Below are 18,293 nucleotides of genomic sequence, written 5' to 3' on the forward strand. Positions count from 1 at the left end.
CAGACAACACAAAAAGTGGAACAGTTATGGATAGTGAGGAAGATTGTCAAATAATAGAGCAGGATATAGATCATTTGCAAATTTGGGTGGAGAAATGGCTGATGGAGTTTAGTACAGAGAAGTGTGAGGTGATGCATTTTGGGAGGTCAAATGCAAGAGGAAAATATACAGTTAATGCTAGGACCCTTCACGTGGCGCAAGCCAAAAGCTTCCTGAAAGTGGCAACACAAGTGGATAGAATGGTAAAGAAGGTGTACAGCTTCCTCGATTGGGGCATTGAGTATAAAAGTTGACAAGTCATGTTGCAGCTGTATAAAACTTGCAATAGGCCATATTTGGAGTATTGTGCGCAGTTCTGGTTGCCACACTACAGGAAAGATGTGGAGGCTTTGGAGAGGGTACAGAAGAGGTTCACCAAGATGTTGCCTGGATTAGAGAGCATTAGCTATAAGGAGAGTTTGGACAATCTTGGATTGTTTTCTCTGGAACATTGGAGGCTGAGCGCAACCTGATAGAAGTGCACGAAATTATGAGATCCGTAGATAGTCAGAGTCTTTCTCCCAGGGTGGAAATATCAAATACTAGAGGGCATAAGTTTAAGGTGACAGGGGGTACGTTTAAAGAAGATGTGCAAGGCAAGTTACTTTTGCACAGAGAGTAGCAAGTACCCAGAATGCTCTGCCAGGGAGGTGGTAGAAGCAGATACAAGAGCAATGTTTAAGAGGCATTTAGACAGAGACATTAACAGGCAGGGAATACAGGGAAATGGACAATGTGCAGACAGGTGGGATTAATTGGATTGGCATAGTAGTCAGCACAGACATGGTGGGCTGAATGGCCTGTTCTGCTGTACTGTTCTATGTTCCATGTATCCCTCTGTACATTACTCATCTGCAATCTTCTTGCATTTAGATGATAGGCTTCCTTTAGATTCCTCTTACCCAAATGCATAACCTCACACTTTCCCACACTCAACTTCATTTGCCAAGTTTTCGCCCACTCTCAACCTATTTATATCCTACTGCAGGGTCCAAATATCCTCATTGCAACATGCTCCTCCCACCTTTTTAAAAGTAAAAATCAACAGCAACCTTGAATGCCTACACTCCTCCCATCCTCCAGTTCATGACATAAATTGTAATTAATTGCAGGCCAAGAATTGATACTTGAGGCACTCCACAGGTTACTCCCTTCCAGCCTGCAAAAGGCCCATTTATTTTGACTCCCTGTCTTCTATGTGATAACCAAATGCTGCAAGTATAATATTAACAATGTATCTCAGGTCTTCTTCCTCCTCTCTCACTTACTAGATGCCCTGAGTTCTTGGATACCTAAATGAAAAATGGGACAAAGTCCATATGAAGTAGGGACAGGAATACTCTATTTAGCAACTCAATCCTGCACTACTGTTCTATCAGAGATATGGCTGAGCCAACATTCCTCAATCCGCTTTCCTGCCCTTTCCCCATAATGCTATTCCCTTCCAACACACAAGGTGCTGGAGGAACTCAGTGAGTCAGGTAGCATCTACGGAGGGAAATGGACAGTCAACATTTCGGGTGAAGACCCTTCATGCCTGACCTGCTAAATTCCTACAGCATCTTGTTGCTCCAGATTCCAGCATCTGCAGTCTCTTGTGACTCAATTCCCTTACTGATTAGAAATCTATCTTAGCTTTAAACAAATTGAAGTACTCTGCCCCCACAACTCTATATGACAAGGAGTTCCAAGGACTCACAACCCTCCAAGAGAAAGAATTCTTCCTCATCTGTCTTAAATAGGCAGCAGTTTTTTCTGAGACCATGTCCATTGGTTCTGGATTAACCTACAAAAGGTAGCAGCATTTATCTTAAATAGTTGCTAAGTATCTTATGTGTTTCAATAAAATACTCATTCTCCTAAACAGTGAATCAAGGCCTAACCTGTTTAAACTTTCCTTGTGGTATAGCCCCTCCATTCCTGGCACACACTAGTCAACCTTCTTTGAACTGCATCCAATAAAATAATCTGTCTTTAAATAGGGGGACAAAATTCTTCACAATACTCCAGATGAAGTCTAATTAGTGCCTTGTACAGTTACAGCAAGGCTTCCTTACTTTTATATTCCAATCCCCTTAAAATAAGGACCAATATTCTATTGGCCCTTCTTATTATCTGCTGCATTATGTGCTAGTTTTCTGTGTTTCATGCACAAGGACCTCCAAATCACTTTGTGCTGCAGCTTTCTATAACTTTTCGCCCATTTAAATAATACTCTGGTCATTTATTCTTCCTTCCAAAATGAACAACTTTACATTTTCCTCCATTTTCCTCCATTTGCCAACCTTTTACCCACTCATCTAACCTACCTCTCTGTAAAACATTATCATCCTCACCTTGCCTTTTTTTTGTTGTATTGTTTGCAAATCTGGCTATTGTACATTTGTTTCATTCTCTGTCACTCATATATATATATATATATATATATATTGCAGTCCCAGCACCGATACATGCAGCACCCAACCTGAAAATGGGCCCGCTATCCCTACTCGCTGCTCCCTGACCATTAGCCAATCCTCTATTCATGCCATACATTGCATCCAACACCATAGGGTCTTATCTTATGACGTTAACCTATTATGAGGCACCATGTTGAATGCCTTCTGGAAGTTCAAATACATCTATTAGTTCCCCTCTATCCACTCTGGCTGAGACTTCCTCAAGAAACTCTAATCATGATTTCACTATCATTAAGATTATAAGTAATGCATCCACCATCTCAGGAGCCACTTCTTTTAGGATGCAAGCCATTCAAGCTAGGGGATCTATCACCCTTCATTATTAATGATGGCATCCATCATTAAGGACCTTCACCATCCAGGACATGCCCTCCTCCCATCGGGGAGGAGGTACAGGAGCCTAAAGACCCACACTCAACGTTTCAGGAACAGCTTCTTCCCTCCGCCATCAGATTTCTGAACGATCCATGAACTCAACCTCGTTATTCCCCTTTTGCACTATTTATTTTTGTAACTTATAGTAATTTTTTTGTCTTTGTCTTGCACTGTACTGCTGCCACAGAACAACAAATTTCACAACATATGTCAGTGATAATAAACTTGATTCTGATTCTTTAGCCAAATCCCAATTCTCTAGTGATGGTATTTAAATATTACCTAGCATTATTCAGTATTAATGCGATAATCCTAGCAACTTCTGTGAAGAATTATGAAAAATATCTGTTTAACTCCACTACCTTTCCTTGTTCCCCACAACTACTTCCTTAGCCTCATTCTCCAAAGGACTAATGTTAAAGGCTGGTTCTGTGAGACCTTCATTGATTTTTGCCAAAGATCCCAATATCAATAATGCTCTTTCCCATGATAGATAGCACTACTTTTTCCTTCCAAGAGCTCATGTCCTTCTATAGTTCTTTCCTGCTATCTCCTGTTATCTGAAATAAGAAAGTGTATCAGTAAGTATCAAACATTGTGTTTCAGTGATGTGGCGGTGATGATTGAAAAGCTGTTAGTGTATGCAAGCAGTGAGTCATGGCTGCAAAGCTTACTGTGGTGCTCAGTGCTTAAGGGTGTCTCTGCACATAAAACGTGAAAAGCTGAATACTGCTAAATAACTTTTCCCAGTTCTTATGAAAGTTCATTTGACTTAAAAGGTTAACTCTATTTCTTACTCCACAGATGCTTCCCAACTTAAAATTAGAAAATGCTCAAAATACTTATGAGGATCCACAGTACTTTAGTTTTGGGTTAATGGAAATTGCAGTGAGTAATGGAGGTCATAGAGTTATACAGCATGGAAACAGGCCCTTCCGCCCAACTCATCCATGCCGCCAAAGAGGTCTATCTGAGCAAGTCCCATTTGCTGGTGTTTGGCCCATATCACTCAAAACCTTTCCTATCAATGAACCTGTCTAAATTTCTTTTGAATGTTGTAATTGTACCCTCCTCTACAGCTTCCTCTGGCAGCTCATTCCATATACCCACCACTCTGTGTGAAAAACTTTCCCCTCAGGTCCCTTTTAAATCTTGGAGACACAAGATGCTGGAATCTGTGCTAGAATCTGGAGCAAAAAACAATCTGCTAGAGGGACTCAGCAGGTCAAGCAGCATCTGTCAGAGGAAAGGAACTGTTGATGTTTCAGGTCAAAACCCTGCATCAGGACCCTTGTAAATCTTTCCTCTCTCACCTTAAGTCTATGTCCTTTAGTTTTAGACTCCCCTAAGCTGGGAAAAAGACAGTGACCATCCACCTTATCTGTGCCCCTCATGATTTTATAAGGGTGCCCCTCAGCCTCCTATGCTCCAGGTGAAAGAAGTCCCTGCCTAGCCAGTCTCTCCTTATAACTCAAACCCTCAGTAACATCCCCATGAATCTTTTCTGCACTCTTTCAAGCTTAATGCCATCTTTCCTATAGCTGGATGACCACAAATGAGCAGAACACTCCAAGTGTGATCCCACCAACGTTTTGTACAGTTGTAACATGACATCCCAACTGTTGTACTCAATGCCCTATCCAATGAAGACAGGCATTCCAAACTCCTCCTTCACCTGTGCCACCACTTTCAAGGAATAATGTACCTGTACCCAGAGGTTTCTTTGTTCTACAACACTCTCCAGGGCCTGCAAGTCCTGCCCTGGTTTAACTTACCAAAATGCAACACCTCACACTTGTCAGAGTTAAATTCCATCTGCCATTCCTTGGCCCACTTTCCCAGTTCACCTCGATCCTGCTGCAATCTTAGATAACTTTCACTATCCAGTACACAACCAACTTTGGTGTCATCCACAAACCATATTAACAACACTGCCATCTAAATAGTTAATATAGCTGATAAACAACAGTGGATCCAGCACTGACCCCTGTGGCACACCACCGGTCACAGGCCTTCAATCTGAATAACAATCCTCCACTACCACCATCTGATTCCTTCTACCAAGCCAATTTTGTATTCAGTTGGTTAGCTCACCCTGGATTCCATGTGATCTAACCTTCCAGACCAGCCTACCATTTACACTCATCCAACTACCCATCTTAATTCACAGTACTGCAATATTGCTATTCAGAAATTGTGAGGGTGCTATGATTAATTATTAATATATTCATTAATCCATGCCCTTCCTCTCACCATCAACCTCAAACCATATTTCTAAAGCCTTACTATGTCACAACACATTTGGGTTTATCATATTCACAGTTGCCCTTAATTTTTTTTCAGCAAGGTAAAATGTAATCTACAAAATGCTTAAAATCAAGGAGCAGGTGTGTTTCATCCCCAAGCCTTCAAAGCATCGTCTATTTTGTTAATGTTCTGAGGGAGTTGCCGGTATGTGCCCACAAGGGATTTCAATCTAACTTGGCCAGAAATGGCAATAGTTTGCTTTGATAAGTTTTATTACTGTCAGGCAATTTTCCAAGCCATTCTGTCAAACTAAAATAAAAGCAATCAATAGTTTCTTCAAAATATCTGAAACTGTCCACTAAGTATAAAACAGTAAAAGGATGTGAACAAGCTTGCATAATGTTAATTGCACAGATTCAACACAAATCCATTTATCCCTTTGTGGCTTTCTATTTTAATCTTAATAGTATCAAAATTGATTGATGACTAATTCTAGCAACACTTGTCCTTTCACATTCTCTCCAGGGAACAATTTTTTCCAAAATCAATATTCATAATGCTACCCACTGTAACATACAAACTGTACCCTGGCATTATCTTTTCTCAAGTCCAAACTTACTTCTAGATTAAGCAAAATTTCTTCAAAACACCATTAACAGATCAAAGCAACTTTCACATATTGGAATTTAACCACATATCAAACAACTGTGATACAATAGATTATTTTCATCTTTTTTCATGGGAGTTTGCTGATACTACAGCTGACATTATGAAGAAATACTGCTCAGGAGGAGAAAGATTCAGTCTACATGGATTAACCCAGTTTGGACAACAATTTGGGCCCTGCATCTGGCCTCTGTATTAGTACTTCTAAATGTTAAATTTAGTGATGTTCTTGGGACATTAAGTGAGATGGACTTCCAATACCTCCAATGGTCAAGCAGTCAACTAACACCGAGCTATCACATCAATAATGGGAGTGCATTTAAGGAAAACACAGCACCTTCAAGACATGGGGGGAGATAATTTTCAAAGCACAGAATGAGTCATTAAAATTAGTCACTGCCAAACAAAACAATTTTCCAATAACAAACATCTACACTGATAACGATCAGATTTAGAATAATTAACATTGCTTTTATCTTTGAAGTTATAAGTAGTGTACTCACAATGTTGTTAATACTTAACTTGAAGGATTTCCACATATGCATGGATAATTCAGAAAGATGTTGCAATGAGAAGGTAAAAATTGTTTTTTTTAAAAAAAACATCTTCCAACCCTTCAGACCAGCTGCAAGATCTGAAGCATTCTTCTTGGCAGAAATCTTACCCGACCTGGAATTGACAACACTTCTGTAATGCTCAGACATCTCCTACAATGGACAAAGAGTCTCTCCTATAGGAAACCCAGAAGAAAAAGTACACGAGTTCATAATTTGCACATTTTGTTTCTTTGGAGGGCATGTAAAATGTGCACGTTCTGCAATGTTCAGGCCTGGTGATCACCATGGTGTCTAAAAAAAATCTTCCAGTTACATATTTGGGGCTGTGGATGTTAGAGTGGAGAACTGACAAATTAAGGTGATGGAAATTGGATCTATAAATTAATAATACAAGCTTCAATGTAAACAAAATTAATTCAGTTTTACACAAATATAAACCAGGAGGATTAATTAAATAACCTTCATTAACAAATACAATAAAACCTATTTAGAGAAATCTTAGAAAATTCAAGAAGCTTTCTGTAGAAGTTTAATTTGTGATTTGAATTTAAGTGAAGGGAATGACAGTATATTTTCAGAGTTACTGCATATGGTAAAAAGTACTGAAATTGAATGTAGCACTTGTTTACATTGACGATAATTTTGTTCAATTAATAGAACTAGTATTTCTGTCTGTAGTATAGTTTTATTGCAGAAATATCATTGTTGTTTTTAATTTCTATATTATGCCTAAAACTTTCCATTCTTCCAAATCCTTTGATTTATAAATTATTTCACTACAAAATAAAAAATTAAATATTGTTACTTGACTAATAGTCATCATAACATTCTCATGCAGAAGGGAAAAACATGATCATGATTTGCAGGGTCTCCTCATCATAACATAAACAATGTGAAATGACTAAATACTACATCATCAAAAATTTCACGAAATCAAATCTTCAGGCTGTTACAAGCCAGATTGCTACTTGGTGAGTGTCCCTTTAAGGCACCTGGACAGTAGTGTAGTAGTGTGTGTGTGTGGTGTTATCTGACTACTGCAAGTGAAAAAAAGACTATAACTGAAGCGTACTGGCTGTTGCGGGGAGAGAGCGACTGACTGCCGGTCTCTGTATCTATGGATGAAGAACAATAGCTGTGACTGTCATTATACAATCCATGTATGGATTTTTGGAGCAATCTGTGGAGTCCACTTTGTTGTTAACCTGTACTGGAAAGCAGGTATATCTGTGGGCAGCCATGTATCAAGTGCCATTGGTGTAGCAGATACTTTGGAACAAAGCAATGGAGATCATCGGTGATTGAGGTGTCGTATGGGTTCCATCGTGGAACTTGTGGATTCCATAAATTTTCTCTACATTCTCTCTACAATCTACTGTGGTTTTCAGAAGCTTTTGCTCATCGTTCTACCTTATAACTTGCTGAACTTAACTTTGAGAACTATTCCTAGACTTGGGGTTTGGGAATTTGCTACACACACCCATCGCGTTTATTTTGGGGTCAATATTTAATATCTAATGTTTTTATTTCTCTGATTATTACAAATAGTTATTAATAAATAGATTCTAACACTTATATCTGGCTCATTGTGTTTCTATTGTTGCTGGTACATAACAAGGCATACTGTAATGCCTGATCAGAAGCTGGAATCTTAGCTCAGTTCTTCCAGCACTTTTTAATCTTTGTTCCAATTTCAAGCATCTGCAAGATTTTGTTTTATGTTTCATTGTTTAATTCATTACACGTCCTAAACCCCAAAGCAGTTCCATCACCTACAAAGCACAAGTAAGGAGTGCAGTGGAATACTCTCAGCTTGCCTGGATGACTATAGCTTTAAACCACTCAAAAAGTCTGACAGAATCCAGGACAAAGCAGCCCACTTGATGGGGATCACTTTCAAGACCCTAAATGATCAACTTATCAATTTACATGCTGAGACTGTAGTATGCAACATCTATAAGATGTATTGCATTTACTTACTTAGGCTCCAAAGCACTACCTAAACACTGACTTCAAGGATAGTAGGTGCATGGGAATATAACCGCCTGTGAGTTTGTATCTAAGTTGCGCATCAACTTGACTTGGAAATATATCACCGTTCCTAAATCCTGGAACTCCCTATCCAACAGCTTTGTGCGAGTACCTTCACCAGAAGAAATTGGCAATTGATGAATGTGGTTCCAACGGGATTGGCATTAAGCATTGGCCTTGGTAGTGATGCCCACATCCCCAAAAAAATTTAACAATAAAAACAACTTCCTGGAATGCTTTCCTTGAAGAAAACCATGTTTGGTTAACACAACTTCATTTGTTACCTATACTGTTTATCTTCATTTCTACTCATTCACTAAGATACAAGATCTATTGGCCCTTTCTTCCTTTTCCATAAACACTGCTGCTAAACATTTTCTCCGTTTCCTGATTTTTTAAGTGCTCCCTTTTTCTTAAAGCATGCTTAATATGTTTCATGCATATCTCACTATGTGATAGTACTCACACCAAACCAAGATATCAACACATATAAAATCATATAAATTTAGAGCACAGAAGCCAGTTATTTGGCCCATTGCTAGTACCTTAATAAACAGCAATGAAAGTAAACAAAGAAAAATCATGTAGAAAAATTAAATGATAAAATTCTTAAATTTTATGGTTCACACCTATTGGATACAGTTGTTGTTAACATGCTGGTTCCCTGCAGAACAGTCTCATCAGTCTAATTCTCCCACTAGTTATTTCACTGTAGCCCCACAACATAGTCTCCCAGACTCATGCCCTCAATTTCCCTTTGATTCTTTTGCCTACAGTAGGGGTTATTTACAGCAGCCAACTAACTGCCAGCATATCCTGGGGATGTGGGAGTATTTATGCAGGGTTTCTGCTATCCCTCCAGAGAAGTAATGCTAGTGAAAGAATAGTTCAGGAATTTCTCAATCCAAGAGGTATCGACTGGGGTTATTAGCAAAGGAACACAAAGAAAAATATCCAGATCATAGTGTCTTACAAGAACCTCAATCACTCTTTTAAAGGCTTCAATGTTTTTTATTGGAGCAAATCCCTCATTTGAATTGATGGGCCCCAAATCAAAATGTGTTAACACTTCAGGTAATAAAAATATTAAATTTTCACATTTTTACAAAAACTCTTTCATGTTCTGCTTAGATTAATACATTAGATCTACTACTTTCATAAGCATGATCTGATCCTCAGCTGCATCATGAATTCTGTGAGACAGCACCTTGAACCACATAAACAATATGTTAGTGAATATAGTGCACTCTTAATTAATGATGACATTATCCCCAAATTCAGTATGGAGTCTTACCAAATATTACTGGTAAACGGCAAGTCAAATGCTAGAGATGGTATACAGACAGTCCCTGGGTTCCTGAGAACTGTCCATAAACTGATTTCTCCGTAAGTCAGAAACATCCATTCTCTATAGTAACCCAAATCATTTTGCTTGACATACACTTGCTACAATTCATTGAATAACCACCCAAACATTACCCATAATTAAACAAATGGAATATATACTGCATTCAGTCATTAATGTATACCATGAAACACTTTATAACTAGCTTGAAAAATGCTTTAAAATGTATGGGAAAGTTTGATCATTCGTAACCCAGGAAGCCCTTACAGTTACATGTAGTAGAAACTAGAGTTCACCTCTAGGTGGTGTATTCTATATCCACAGCAATTTTCTAAATTAAAACATGAATTATTAAATATTTTGAATTATGCAACACAAGTAATGGAGCCAAGTGGGAATTAAGGAAAGACAGATAGTTAAAACAATTTAATATGAACGTGTTATATAATTTTATAACAGGAGCACAAGTTAAAAGTGCAAATAAGTACTTATTAAAGGAATCCTACAAAGGCCTTGCATTCTAGGAAAACAATTCATTAAGTGGAAATTCACGATAAAGCATTTCCCATTAGTTTCAATTTAAAAATTCTGATTGCATTCTAGAGCTCAACAATTTTAGTCAAAAATACCTACTATAAAAAGTATTAAAAATGTAAAAATATAACAGTATCCAATAATTCAAATGTTAAAACAAAACAAAAAAAACATAATATTGTAAGCACAATTTACCTTTCAGAGTACACACCAAATTAAACATACGTCTTTCTCTCTTTCACTTGCGCGCACACACTCTCTCTCCCTCCCTCCATCCCAGTTCCAACTGGCGTTTTCTCTCTACCCCTAGTCTAGTCATATCTTTCCCCTATCAATCCTGCCATGAAGTTTGCAACTTCCCCACCCCCACTCACTTAAGCAGATGTCCACTCAGCTGGGACTTCAATTGCCATTTATTGCTAACATTAAGCACGGTTTGTTATGGTTAAAAAGACCTTGTAAATCAAGGACATGTACCTAAAGGGTCAATTGGATTACAACAAAAATTAATGAACAACTTCCCTAAATCAATGATTACCTGTCTATGAAAATATTGGTTAGGTCACTGTAAGACTGCTACATACATCTTTGGCTACTTCAATATGGAAATAACATTAAATCTCTGCAGGGAGTTTAGGTAGCTAGCTGAAGATATAGAGCTACCATGAGCATTAAATATTCTAATGAAAAATGATCAACTAAACATTAACTGTTTCCCTCTCCACATGCTGCTTTACCTGCTGAGTATGTCCAGAGTTCTGTTTTTATTAATAGTTAAATAATTTGAAAGGAAGAAACATTCATGTGTTTCAGAAATAGTCCACGAAAATTTTCCAATTCCATTTGCCCTTCTGCTCAACTATTGAAGAGTGTGTTACATAGATAATCCCAACAAATTTGAAGCTCAGTTTCTCGTGTTCCTCTTACTAGTGTCTCCAAAAGGCAAGATAAATGTAAATGATAAATCCCACCTGTTTCAAGACTCGTATTAGTTGTATTAAATATTTAAAAGTTTAAAAAACAATAAAAAAGATCTCACATTAACTCAATCTACAATTTGTGGATTAAAAATCAATTGTTTTCTAGCTAAATTAAATTTACAATCAAATAAATGTCATCAATATGTATCAGCAAGATCAAGGAATTGATTGTGGACCAGCAAGGGGAAGTCGGGAGAACACACAACAGTCCTCATTGAGGGGTCAGCAGTGGATAGGGTGAGCGGCTTCAAGTTCTTGGGCGTCAACATCTTAGAGGATCTATATTGAGCCCCAACACATTGATGCAATCACAAAGAGAGCAAGCCAGCGGCTCTGCTTTGTTAGGAGTTTGAGGGGATCTGGCATGTCACCAAAGACTCTTACAGATTTCTATAGGGTGGAGAGCACTATGACTGGTTGCATCACAGCCTGGCATGGAGGCTCCAATGCACAGGATCGCAAGAGGCTGTGGAAGGGTGCAGACTCAGCCATCTCCATCATGGGCATAGCCCTCCCCACCATCGAGGACATTGAGATTAAGGAGGTTAGGCTCATCACCGAACACTCTCACAAACTTCTACAGATGTACCATTGAAAGTAAACCGACTGGTTGCATCATGGTCTGGTACGGCAATTCAAATGCGCAGGAACGCAAGAAGCTGCAGAGAGTAGTGGACTCTACCCAATACATCACGGGCACATCCCTCCCCACCATTGGTAGTATCTACAGGAGGCACTGCCACAAGAATGCAACATGCATCAAAGATCCCCACCATCTGGGCCATACCATCTTCTAGCAGCTACTATCAGGCAGGAGGTACAGAAGCCTGAAGTCCCACTCCACCAGGTTCAAGAACAGCTACTTCCCTTCAACCATTTGGTTCTTGATCCAACCAGCAAAGCCCTAATCACTACAGTTCAGCAACGCTATTCCCACTTTGATTACTTTGCACTAAAATGGACTTTCTATTTTTTGTTCTAATTGTGTTCTTTCTTGTAAAAATTGTGTATAATTTGTTTAATTTATGTTTTTCTTGTGAATGCTGCTTATATAATGCCTGTGATGCTGCTGAAAGTAAGTTTTTCATTGTACCTGTGCATATGACAATAAACTCGATTTTAACTTTAATCTTCAAGAGGCATTGCCTCAACAAAGCGGCATCAATCATTAAGAACCCTCACCATCGGGCCATGCCCTCTTCTTGTTACTACCATCAGGAAGGAGGTACAGGAGCCTGAAGACTCACACTCATTGATTCAGAAACATCTTCTTCCCCTCTGCCATGAGACTGCTGAACAGTCCATGAACACTACCTCATTATTCCTTTTTTTTTGCACTATTTTGGTAGTTTATAGTAATCTTATGTCTTTGCACTGTACTGCTACTGCAAATCAACAAATTTCACGTCATCTAAGTCAGTGATAATAAATCTAATTCTGAAACTGCTATGCATGGTAAAAACCCACATAGTACATCTTCTATTTACAATATACATAACAATTTGCTGCTCTTGTAAAGCTATTTGATTTGCCACTAAAAATATCCAGATGTCCTTCCAGATTTGTTCCTAAATACAAAAAACTTGACATTTTTGTAGAAATTGAATTTAGTTTAATTACATCAACAAGGAATTGGCATTTTGACTGCTCCATTTTGCCAAAAGTTATTAATTACATCTTCATTTCTAAAATCCAAACCAAATAAATCTTTAATAGTTATGCAAGAGAAGCCAGTTATAAAGAAGTGTAATTTCCCAGATTAATTATCTTCTCTAACAGGAATATTTTCATTCTCAAAAAAAAATTTTTCACTCAGATTTATGTACCCACACTTGCAAATTCTTTATCTGGACATATCATTACTACCTTTTCACTCACACTTGAATAAAACATGTGTATTGATAAGATTTATATTTCACATGATAATGTTCTATTGGTATATCAATTCTTCCCACTTCTTAATTGTCATTCAGCTTATCTACATTACAGAATGACTTCTGGGCATTTCTAGTTCCGTCTATCTGCCATAAAAGTAGTTAATGCAGTAAACATTATGGTAAATGTTTAATATAATACATTTATTTACTGATGTATTAGGGGTAGCAGAGTGATGCTGCAGGTAGTGAAGCTGTCTTACAGCTCTAGCATGCTGGGTTCAATTCTGACCTCCTATATTGTCTGTATGAAGTTTGTACCTTCTCCCTACGATCTCTCAGATTTCCCCTGGGTGCTCCAGCATCGCAAAGACATGCTGACTGGTAGGTCAACTGGCTGTTGTAAACAGCCCCAAGTGTAGGTGGGTGGTAGGAGAACTTGCTTGTTTCCTATCCAGTATGTTTCAGTAGTTTTGTTTTAAATAAAGCAATTATTCATTTTAAAATAATTTATGGCCTCTGCTCCAAAAAAAAAGTTTTCAACAGATAACACTCAAGCCCAAATTTTGCAAATGACAAATGAATGGCACTCAGTATTCATCACGCTTAAAACTACCATTATTATCAACATGATCATAAGATCAACGCTAAGTTCAATATTCTTATTCTTCTAAATTTCAAATAGTATTGGCCCAACCTGTTAAACCAGTCCTCATATGGCAACTCCTTCAACCAGAATCAACCAGTGAACATTCCCCTTAACCTGCTTCAAATGCAAATATAGCCCTCCTCGAGGAGGCCAAACTGACCACCACTTTCTGAATAATGACTAGATCTGACAAAAGACCAATAGCCTCAAACATAAAACGTTTCTCCCTCTGGAGATGTTATCTGACCTGGTAAATAAAACCAAAAGGTCAGGTAGCATCTGTGGAAAGAGAAACAGTCAAAACTTCAGGTCTGCGACCAAAACCATATTCCAGCCCTGTGCAGTTGTAACATGATTTCCATACTGTCATATCCCATCCTCCATGCCCATGTGAATGGTGGAAAATCTACATTCTATACTTCACCCTTGAGTCTCGTATGAATGAAATATAAAGGCAGAGAACCAGGACATTAGCCCAAGAAATTCTAATTAGTGCATCACCAGCAGCCGCTTCCCACCCCATCCTTAACGCACTGCATAAACATATCCTTTTCTCCAAGTCGTGGCTGTCAGGGAAAGGTGCATACAAGTGTATGTATATCCCAGTATGATCATTATGATAAGACCAGCCTCGTAAAAGTACAGCAGTTGCTGGAAATTCACCAAGGCAATGCATTCGGAAAGCAAACACTCCATTGCGTGTGTAAAATATATGTGAGCAGGTGCCTCACCCTCTTTCACTCTCCACCTCCTCGGAGCTCAGGGAACCTTGTCCTGCTGCTGCAACATTTGCACCATCGCCGCCGTCGTCGTCCGAGCCCCGCTCACTCTTCTTCCTCTTCCTGGACGCCGTGTGTCCGGGGCTGCTTCTCTTTCGGGGACCGCGGGCCGGCCCGGCCTGACCGAGCTCTCTGCATACCCGCTCCTCCAGACGAGGCACGGTCTCCTTCAGGCTCCTCACCTCGCTCTTCAGCTCCTCCAGGCCGCGGATCAGCCCGTCCAGCTTGTCCGCGATGTCGGCCTGCCGCAGTCTCCTGGAGCGGCCGATGGCCTCGGCGGGCGCCCAGGCCCAGCCTCCGCCGCGGCCGCCTTCCCTCTCTCTCCTTCGTCGGTACCATGCCATCGCGGCCAGCGTCAAGCCGGCCACCCCGATCCCGGCTAACAGGCCCAGAGCCATGGCCTTGGCCTCGGCCACCGGCGCCATGTCGTCGAACGGGTCGGAGCTCGAGCGGCTGCTGCTGCGAGCTCGAGGCCAACGGACGGCTGTGGCGGCCGCCTCCCGCCCTCGCCGAGCTCTGTCACTCCTCGCAACCCGATCGTCTGCCTCTGTTACTCCGCTCTCATTTTCGGGATCGGCAACCTCCCGCCTGGGACCAAGAGTCTCTCTCTTCTGGTCGATGACCCAGGTACCGAGAGCCGACTGGTTGTAGTTATACTGCGCGGAAACAGGCCATTCGGCCCAACTCATCCATGCCGTCCGAAATGCCAACCCGAGCTGGCCTCTGTTTGGCTTATATCCCTTTCCTAAACCATGTACCTGCCCAACTGTCTTTTAAACATTGTAATTGTACCCGCCTGTACCACCTCCTATGACAGCTCGTTCCATATACCCGCCACTTTCAAGGCGGAAAAGTTGCCCCTCTGATCTTTGCCTTCTAGTTTTTAGACTACCCTGGGAGAAAGACTCTGACCAACCACCTTATCTACACCCCTCATGATTTTATAAACCTCAATAAGGTCAAACCCTCCACCTCACCCCCAGCCTTCTATGCTCTAGGGAAAAAAGTCCCAGCCTATCCAGTCTCTCCTTGCAACTCAAGCCCTCCAGTTCCCATAACGTCCTTGTGAATCTTTCCTGTACTCTTTCAAGCTTATTGACGCCTTCCTATAGCTGGGTGACCAGAACTGCACACAATACTTCAAGTGTGCTCTCACCAATGACTTGTACAGTTGCAACTTGTCGTCCCAACTCCTGAACTCAGTGCCAAATGCCTTCTTCACCAACCTGTCTCTACTTTCAGAGAACTATGTACCTGCACTCCTAGGTCTCTCTCTCTCTCTCTCTCTCTCTCTCTCTGTTATACAACACTCTCCAGTGTTGAAGACCACCACCTCGTTATTATATTTGCTCAATATCTGGGAAAAAAAAGACAAGGCGTGTTTTGTAACTTTGAGCGTTTTGTTTAATACCCAAAAGGTGATTTTGCTCCATGTATCACTGCACCCCAGCAGCCAACTCTGTAGAAATGCTGTGTTTACTTGTATGAGGAGGCCCATCTGTACTCAAACACCAATCAGATGGTGGCCATGGTTGTTCGCGACAACTTTGTTGATGGTGACAGTGTCAAATTCAGTGGCACCTCCAGTGATCATTTGGGCAGATCTGTTCAGTGCTCAGCTTGAGTTGCTCTCGGATCTCTCTGCTGTTTGATACAGTGTCAATCACTTGGTCATTCTGAGTAACTCAGTCAAGCTGTGCTCATGATCGCTGATGCATGCTAGCCACAAGCTTCAATGAACAGCCAGACACATTTGTCCACAACTAGCAACCCAACAGTTCACTTGCTCCATGATTTGGAGGGCCATTCCCGTATAGGAGCCCAACACCATATTGCTGTGCCTTAAAAAAATATGTTGAGTTATTTCCAGTGCACATCCTGGCCTGCAGCAGTTTGACAGTGCTGTGTCAATACACATGCTTATTATTGCGCTCTCAAATAATAAAGTGCCATTAACTCTCCACGTCATCCAGTTTTGGTGAGCAGTAAATGATAGAAATCCCCATTTCTATCTCATTGATTTTACCATATCTATTGCACCTCAGCTGGATTGTTTCTAGCTGTGCTCCCTTGCATCCAAAGCAAATGAGAATACTACCTTTGCTAACAGTTACTTACTTAAAGGACTTGCACCTAGGTGCATACTGCCCTTTGCAATTCGCAGCATTGGGCCCACTTGAATGGGCATTCTGAAGTCAGGTAGCCCCATAACATCCATGGCAAGGCCTCCTGTCTTTTGCACTGATAAAACTTACAGCTTTCCTGCTGGTTTCCTGTCGAACCATCTAGTAGTGCCCACATGATTTAGCCATGAGGAAGACAACACAGCCATTCCTACCTCTGTGGGATTACTCCCTGCTACACCTTGCAGTAGAGGCGGGAGTGAAACTGCATTGCATTCTGCCAACTCCATCAAATGTCAGTTCCATTACGTCAAACACTTTTGCCTGAATTCTGTCATTGCCAGCCCATATATTAAATACCACAGTGCCTCATCTAAAAATATCTGGAAATTGCACCATTTGCTAAAGCCTTTAACCATGTAATTGTCATAATAAAAATTGAGAATTCTGGAAATACTCTGCAGGTCAGGCAACATCTGTGCAGAAAGAGTTAACATTTGATGATCTGTTTCATCTGCTGTTTCCCCTGGTTTCACATGCCAAACTTGTAACTATCTAAAATGTCCTTGTAAGAAACCTCACTGGTAACTCGTGGTATAAAAAGACCAAAGTCCAGTCCAATCTTATTACTAGATGTAATTCTATTTTCTCATATGGCTCCATTATGCATCCTCCCCAAAACCTCAATCATATCATTCTCCCTCAGGAACATTTCCACTCACTGCAGGGCAAATAGCTGAAAAAAGTCCTAGTTCTTAAGCTAAGCCAATATTGTCCAACAGGTCTATTGTCTGCCATCATTACTGCTCATCCTAGAGAAAGATATTCTCCATTAACTTCACACTTTATTATTGTTCTATTTCCCCAAGCAGCAAAGTCACAAACTCACTAACTCATTATCACTGTGGTGTCTATAAGTTCTCTTGTGCAACTGCTAAGGCTCACAACAGAGCTGGAGCTACCAACAAAACATCCTATACTCAACTCACCACTAACAAAAGCAGCTGACACAACAATGAATCAAAAGACATACCACATAGCGTGCTCAAGTTGTAAAGGCAAACTAAACTACATTTACCAAACTAATATTTTTTAAATTTAAAAGCAACAATTGAATGTCAGTGTTCAAACGTGTCTTCAGAAATGAGACACAAGACCTTAGTATGGAAGTAGATCAAGTAATTAGGAAGGTATACTAGCTTTTACTGCAAGGAGATTAAATACAAAAGTAAGGAGGTCTTGTTGCAACTATTACTTTGGTGAGATTAAATTTGAAGTACCTTGCAAAGGTCCTCCCCAGGTTACAAACACCTGATTTGTGGACACCCTGTACATACAAATGAGCATTTGCGAGACCAGCTGGGTGGATGGGGATGGATTTGTTAGCTGCTGTGGGGCTGCAGACATTTTCTGCTGGGTGAGAGCAGGGCATTTCCACGTGCCTTCTTTTTTTCCCACAACACGCCCCCCCCCCCCCCCCCAACGATTGGGGTCAGGTCGAGATAAGCAGTGCTGGCAGTGCCGAGCAGACTCGCTCACTCATTGAGTTGCTGAGACCAGCTGGTGGCTGCTCTTCCTGCACCTGCTCACTCTTCTGTCACCGCTGTTTATGTGATCCTCTCCTACACACTGTTC

The 18,293-nt window shown here is 40.4% G+C and overlaps 1 protein-coding gene across 1 annotated transcript in view; it reads right to left on the reverse strand.

Annotated features, from left to right (window-relative positions):
* The window catches only part of LOC127575028 (regulator of microtubule dynamics protein 2), a 78,461-nt gene extending 63,055 nt beyond the window's left edge, over window positions 1–15,406 (reverse strand). The window contains exon 1 of the mRNA XM_052024632.1: window positions 14,488–15,406. Coding sequence (XP_051880592.1) covers window positions 14,488–15,224 — 737 coding nt within the window. The 5' untranslated portion in view covers window positions 15,225–15,406. The remainder of the gene's footprint in view (window positions 1–14,487) is intronic.
* Window positions 15,407–18,293: the final 2,887 nt, after the last annotated feature.

This window comes from Pristis pectinata, chromosome 10 (assembly GCF_009764475.1).
Source record: "Pristis pectinata isolate sPriPec2 chromosome 10, sPriPec2.1.pri, whole genome shotgun sequence".
Lineage (NCBI taxonomy): Eukaryota > Metazoa > Chordata > Chondrichthyes > Rhinopristiformes > Pristidae > Pristis > Pristis pectinata.